This window comes from Calliopsis andreniformis, chromosome 5 (assembly GCF_051401765.1).
Source record: "Calliopsis andreniformis isolate RMS-2024a chromosome 5, iyCalAndr_principal, whole genome shotgun sequence".
In the NCBI taxonomy this organism is placed as follows: Eukaryota; Metazoa; Arthropoda; class Insecta; order Hymenoptera; family Andrenidae; genus Calliopsis; species Calliopsis andreniformis.
The window spans coordinates 13,412,441-13,419,437 of record NC_135066.1 but is presented as its reverse complement, the minus strand read 5'-3'; the positions used below and the strand labels follow the sequence as shown (position 1 = coordinate 13,419,437).

The 6,997-nt window shown below is 32.5% G+C and overlaps 1 protein-coding gene across 1 annotated transcript; it reads left to right on the top strand.

Moving 5' to 3' along the window:
- The first annotated feature begins 20 nt into the window (after nucleotides 1–20).
- LOC143179629 (uncharacterized) lies at nucleotides 21–6,997 on the top strand. The gene is made up of 5 exons (XM_076378944.1): nucleotides 21–102; nucleotides 1,196–1,322; nucleotides 2,232–2,654; nucleotides 2,738–2,943; nucleotides 3,022–6,997. Exons 1-5 carry the CDS (start codon nucleotides 21–23, stop codon nucleotides 5,793–5,795), a joined length of 3,612 nt encoding a protein of 1,203 aa, XP_076235059.1. The 3' UTR covers nucleotides 5,796–6,997.

The following is a 6,997-nucleotide window of genomic DNA, read 5'->3' as shown; positions in this document are numbered from 1 at the left end:
ACACGAAAAGAAACATCGAGATGGAGGAAGATGAAAGAGGACAGAGGGAGCCACACGGTGGAATAAAAGAAAGGGTAGCGATGGCACAGGCGAGGTATACGAGTAGGATATCACACCTTATAAAATTTCATGCCCCATGTCTAACTACTTTACCGATCTAGAAGTTCAAGCATAGATAAGATGTTCGATTATATATATAGACCGTATACTCAATGTATCTTTTTGTGCGGACATAGACAAGCTATAAGACAGATGTGATAGTTAAAGCTTGGTTTTCGTTTCGTGGTCCTGATATGGGAGCATGGACTTAAAGGACAGTGCATCGTGCGAATTGTGAGCATTCTAAGTTAAATAGTTTGTATTATACAATAATTATACATAGAATAGTGTGAAATATTGTTCAGTGTGATTTATTGTTTGTAATTAGAGTGACCCAGTAATTATAGTTATGTCTATGTTATATAGATAAATATTTTACCATATACGTAAAGTAATTTACAGCAATGTATTAAGTAACTTGTAATAATTTACAGAGCAGGATATATTTGAATAACAAATTTTATTGTTCACACACTGAATATATTGTGTTTCCTTATCTCTAATCCTATTAAAACTTCATTACTTATGCAAGGCATTTTCGAATATATAAAACATATGAGACGGTGGGGGTAGTAAGAATGAACTTAACAATTTTAAAAATACTTTTTATTTTCTTCACTCTTGTACACCATAAATACAAAACGTTTTCTTGAAATTGGGATTTGTTGAGTTCACTCTTATTACCTTCAACGCCTTATATCTTTCATAATATAATTGACCATTATAGAGTAAAAATAATTGTATCACAGTTTAAATGAATTTAAAGGAACAAGATCCAGTAAAATACTTTTAAACATGCCGCTCGATGTGTCGCCTCATATCTAGAGCTCGCCCAATAGGGGCCAATAAATTTGCAGCGATTCAAAGTGTCCTTTAAAGGGTGCTCTATTTAAATTTCGAATGCGAATTATTACACTAAAACGATTATTTCTCGTATTGTCTAAACGATATTAAATTTATTACATCAAACTGTAACTGAAATATAGTATAGTATATGTATATGTCCATTTTAAATGAATAGTGTTTAGGGTAACTTTTCTGTTCGAATTTGAAGAATTTTCTTTCGTTTGCAATTGCGCATCCTCTTATCCATCAGTATTATGGCGTCCTTTATGGTGGTTGGACGTTCCTCGTAATCATCTTGTATTGAATGAAAAGAGAATTATTTCTACGATAGATTTGAAGCTCAATATTTCGGTTGCCATCAGAAAATTAGATACATGGTAACTAGATAAGTACATTCTTAGAGATAATCGCATGAAGTTGTTGGGAATATGTATAACTACGTGTTCGTCTAATATCAATTACGTCATAAATGTACATACATATTTTGTAAGAATTGCTTTTGATGTTTTTAATATATGTTTCAGAGAAATTAGTTATTTAAAACCATTGTTATCTTTAGTGCCCTTTTTCCTTTCTTCTCAATAAGTAATTGGAGATTTTCTCAAATATAAAGTAATCTTTTATCTTGAACGATTGTAATTATCATTTCCTTTTTAAATTATGGTATTATTTTATTTGTTTTTGTTTGTATAATATTGTCAAGTGTGGTTAATTAGGCCCAATCTAAAATTATGGTCTACGTCAATCTATCAATCAGCATTTCGCAAACATATAATATTCCTATTCTAGAACTTTTCTAATGTAAGTGGTTGTATTATGTTTAAATGCATTTAGTTTTTGTAATTACATTTGTGATAGGTAAAATGGAGTCCACTGATACAGATTTAAAAAAGACATGTGATATAGAGCAGATGGCCATAATTGGCAAGTTGCATAATATGCAGTGGCTGAAAAGTAATTCTCAGTTATCAGGCCAGTACGTTTGAATTTGTTTTATCTATTTTAGTTCGTTTATTTCTTCCTGTCCCTGTATTTTTGTATATAGTTATTTTATTTAGCATTTTTTTTATTGTAAATATTTTAACAAAATACATGCGGATAAGTAGAAAATATTAAATTGTCATTGTGAAATGTAAGTCTCTATTTAAATATTATTATAGTACAATGAAAAAGAAGTTATATCTTAATTTGTGACAAAATATTCTGAGTCCAAAGAGGATATAAAATGTTGGAAAACAATTTCAAATTGTGTTTCTTAATGTTTTGTATTTATCTTTATATTATAGCACAAAAACTCATCTAGATGAAAAAGAAGTAAAACTCAAAAGTCAAGTAAATGAAGAAACAAAGGAAAATATTGAAGTTGTTTCAACTAATATTGAATCAGACAGTCTTAAGTTAGAAAATAATGAATTTGTCACAGACAAAAATATAGATAGTCTTAATAGTATTACAAATACCACTGCACGTCATTTAACCATACCTATTGTTGACATACCTGAAAGAGATATGGAGACTGTTTGGAATAAAGATGTTAATGTAACTAGCACATTGTTCCCTAATTCACAGTCTTTAGTCATGCAAAGACTTGATGATCAAACCATGAACTTGTCAGAAAATATTGTTACTGTTCAGTTAGAACAATGTAAGCTAAATGAAGAAGAAAAAAGTAAATTCACTGAGTCTGATAATAAAGGTGCTAATGAATGGTACGTAATAGATTAATTTAGGTAATAAAAAATATTCTGTCATGTTAATTTAAATTTTGTACATAAATTATCCATATAATTAGGAATATTGTTCATGATGTTGTCGACTCACAAAAGTCAGATGCTGATGTAGATAATCAAATAAGTTCGAAACAGTGTCATGATAACAATAATAATAATGCAAAATCCAAAGCACAACCAACATCAGAAATAAAGAAAAGTGTACAGAAACCAAGTACCAAGATTAGTACTAAAAAGTTAGGAGATCAGAGCACTAGAAAACAAGCAGGTGAGGATTAAATTTTCTGAATCAGTCTTTTATGTGATTGATAAGATATTGTATAAGAAAATATTTTTTTTCTTGCAGGAAATTCTTTAAAAGAATCTTGCATCATTTTGAAACAGGGTTTCAAAGACAAAGATGATTTAATGAATTCAAGTATTAATGAGAACAAGATATCAACGTCAAGTTCTAAGTTTAGTGATAAGGGTGGTAAAAGTAATGGATCTAATAGATTAAGTATTGGAAAAGGGACACAAATGAAGGATCAACAATTTTATAAACAACATTTTTCTACGCTTAATGATAGTAGTAGCAAAAACAGTTCTTTTATAGAAGGTTCAGACGAGAAGAACAAATCTCAGATTACAAAACTGAAATCATCTACAAACGAATTAGATAAAATGTGTAATGAAGTGGATGATACAAGGAAATGTCACAAAGTTCAATTAACACGTGTTCAATCATATAATGTTCAGTACATTAGAAATAAATCAACAATGAAGTCACAACAACGATATTCAAAAAGTACAACTAAACCAGAAGAAGAAAATTCTATCAAGCACACATCCTGTTTTAAAAGTAATAGTAACAATTTTGCTTCAAACGAGGATATAAAAAAGAAATCCGAAAATCAACAAACAACAAGTAAACAAATTAATGACAAGCAATCTGGGCAAACCGCTTTAGGAAAGAGTTTCAAAGATTTAAGTATATCAGAGTGTAGTACAAAGTCATCAAATTCTGTGTCATGTAAAAAGAGTTATCAGAATTTGTCTAATGTAAAAACTAACATTAACAGAGATGTAAAAGACGACCAAGGATGTATACAGAAGTTTAAGAAGGATTTTAATACTTACAGACGTTCAGCAGGTTCTGTTCAAATGTTCTCCAAAGATTCAAATGGAAAAATGAGAACAGATGATTATAAAAGGAATGTTACAGATAATAATGTAGGAAAAGATTTCAAAGTAAATCGTATATGTTCAATGGATGCGAAAGGTCAAGTTGAAAGCTCAAGGATAACTGTAGATTCCCATAAAGAAGTTAATGGTGCTAGTAATACAAGCAAGACTGATACATCAGATTCATCTTCTGTAAATAATGTACAGTCACTGAGTTCTTGTTCAAGCAGTACCAAAGATTCTACAGGTATAGATACTCGTACATTGCAAGAGTCGCAGACTTTACAAACGTTTTGCAATGAAACTGAAGTACAATTTTTAAAGACTGAGCAAGAAAATGCTAGTATTAATAATAGCAATAAAAAACCAAGTTCTAGTAATTCAGAAATAAAGTCAGTTAAATTTTCTGATAATGTACAAGAAATTAATACGGCAGGTTATTCTACAATATCATATACTAACAATTCCATGCAGCAAAACAAGTTTTCAACAAATCCATTTTATTCTAACTTGCAAAATGTGTCTAGCATAAGCCACACTCAACGAACAGAAAATCATCAAAGTGTACAAGATAAGAATTATTTCAACTATAACGATGCTCAATATAACATGTCTGCAAATGTTCAGAATTCTGAAAGAGATTTGTATCTATTAGATGCAGCGCAACAAAAGACAGAGCAAACATCACATATGACTCCTCAGAGTGTATCACCACACAGTTGCAATTCAGCTTTTCCAGTGGTCAGTAGCTTATCGTATCAAAATATGCCTACTATGTACTTAAACCAATTCAATAACGTACAAGCTGTTCCAAGGAAAACGACCGATACCACGATCGTCTCTCATAATGCATTAATTCCAAGCACCTCTTATACCGTGGAAAATCCAAATATGCTGCAAAGTGAGCCTTCCAGCATTTTAATGCATAATACTCAATCTTCTGTCTTGCCACCACCAGGCTTTCATAATCATCCTGTATCTACTCAACCTAATCAGTGGAATTTACCACTTCCAGATATGTTTCTCTTTGGAAACGTAATGAATCAAGCGCATCCTCTGAACCTGCAAATGCAAAACTCAAGACACTTATGCAACACAGATCTTAACAATATGCAGCAAGTAGGTTACTTGCAGCATCCATTGGTTTACGTACCCCAAGTGTGCATGCAAAACTGGAATCCATTAATGCAGTATCCAGCACCTCTATTTCAAAATCCACCGTTCACCAATTGCAGCACATTCCCCACTCAAGCATTGCCACTGAATAATTTACCTAACTCTGTCAACTGTTCCGTGTCAACATCAGTGCAGAACAATTCGTATAAACAGTACCAGCAGATGCAACAGCTAGAGAACAATCCAAATTTCTCTGTTCCTATGAAACACGATAGCTATGCGAGGAACGTTCAAGGCGGCAAGTCGAACAATATTAGGATGAAGGATAACCCTACGAACATGAGAACCAATCAGTACCGAAACCCTGTACCAAACGAGTACCAAACCTGTTCTCAAGACGCTCAAATAATGGTCCCGTTTTCTTATGCAGTCGCAATGGACTCCATAGCGAGAAATGGTTCCCCGAATATGCACATGCAGATGAATCACAAGTATGCAGCACACGCAGCTAACTATCAAAGAATGCCTGAGACCTCTTCAGTATTCCAAAATACTCAGGACACTAGGAAGGATGACAGCTCAAAGATCGATTCCGAATGTGTGCTGCCAATAGTGTCGCCGAGAGATTGCATGTATGGAGTCAGTTACTCTCGAAAGCCAGATATGGTTCAGGATTCATCTCTGCGTTCAACTCCAAAGCCTGTATCTTACGTACAATCTGTTCACTCACACCAGTACGTTCCTCAGCATCAAAAAAATGTGAGCTATCAGACGTCACAGAGAGAGTTTACCTCCAGGGTGTCCTTAGGTCGCGGAATGCGTAAAATGATGGAACAGTAAGAGCGTAAAGAAATAGTAGCGAGCTGCAATACCATACGTATACTTCTTGTTCTCTAAATAGTTGACCGTAATTTAAGCGGTACAAAATCGTTGCACGTTTGACTTTACAATTTTTCATTCGTTTGTATCATCGTTATATCTTAACACATGTACATGTATATCTATATGTATATCGTAATATCGTTTTTTTATTCGATCTAGATGGTATATAGATTCCACGTATATCGCGCTAGATGTTTCTCGCATTGTTAGAAGATAGATTTTCGAGGTTGAGAAGCTTTAAAAGGAACTTTATAGCGCAATACTGCCAATTTTTTGAGAATATATTATGCAATAGCTTGTCTCAGTTTTCTGTTGTAACAGAACAGACGTAGCAAATCTATTTTCTAGACTCTCTTTAAATATTTATGATCAGCAGTTACTAGACATTGGTGTTGCTCGTTACTTGAACACTACTTTTTAAATAATAATTAAGCACTTGTTTCGAAACGTACAGTAAGAAGCGCGAGACGGCTGCGCAGGCAACGTTATGTGTGAGTTCTTTGGGAGTGCACAACTTTTAAGTTCCTACTATTGAAAGTATTATGACGATTTAGCATTTAGTTCGTGTTAAAAGAAAATTTCGTTTGTGGAAACAAGAGAATCTCGCACGACACGCGTATCGGTGCATCGTTGCAATCGTGATTTGAAATCCAGTCACTGATACGCATTGAAGAATTTAATTTTTGTGACTTGATGTCGGCACATGATTTTCTTTATTACTTTACTTTCTGTTTCTTTGTTCACCCTCTAATCTAGTGGAGGGAAAATATTTTATACAACGGTTTATATACCGAGCGTAACGATTTATTTTTGTTTGATAGTATTACTTATATTGTTAAGAAATATCATATAGTTTATTTTTCGAAAACTTACAAATTTTTACAAAATAAAACGTAAACTTGCCGTATTTGGTAGACGTTACGTATATATTATATATCCCTTAACATATTCTGATATGCATTTATAACCACAGTATTATTCCTTCATTCATAATAAGAGATGTACGTGTCAATAGTCTATTTGAAATAGAAAAGAATATCAAGTAATTTCTTATAAACAATATCATTACTTGTCGGTTCATATATCTTTATAAAAAGTTATAAAAGAAGTCTTACGATTATCATACAATTCATATATACATCATAAATACATGTTAATGT

What these genes read in the sequence shown, in the direction of transcription:
- LOC143179629 (XM_076378944.1), top strand. Translation starts at nt 21, where the DNA reads ATGGAGGAAGATGAAAGAGGACAGAGGGAGCCACACGGTGGAATAAAA. An exon ending in GGCACAGGCGAGGTATACGA is followed by an intron (nt 103 to 1,195) that starts GTAGGATATCAC and finishes CTTATCCATCAG; the next exon opens with TATTATGGCGTCCTTTATGG. An exon ending in AATAAAGGTGCTAATGAATG is followed by an intron (nt 2,655 to 2,737) that starts GTACGTAATAGA and finishes CCATATAATTAG; the next exon opens with GAATATTGTTCATGATGTTG.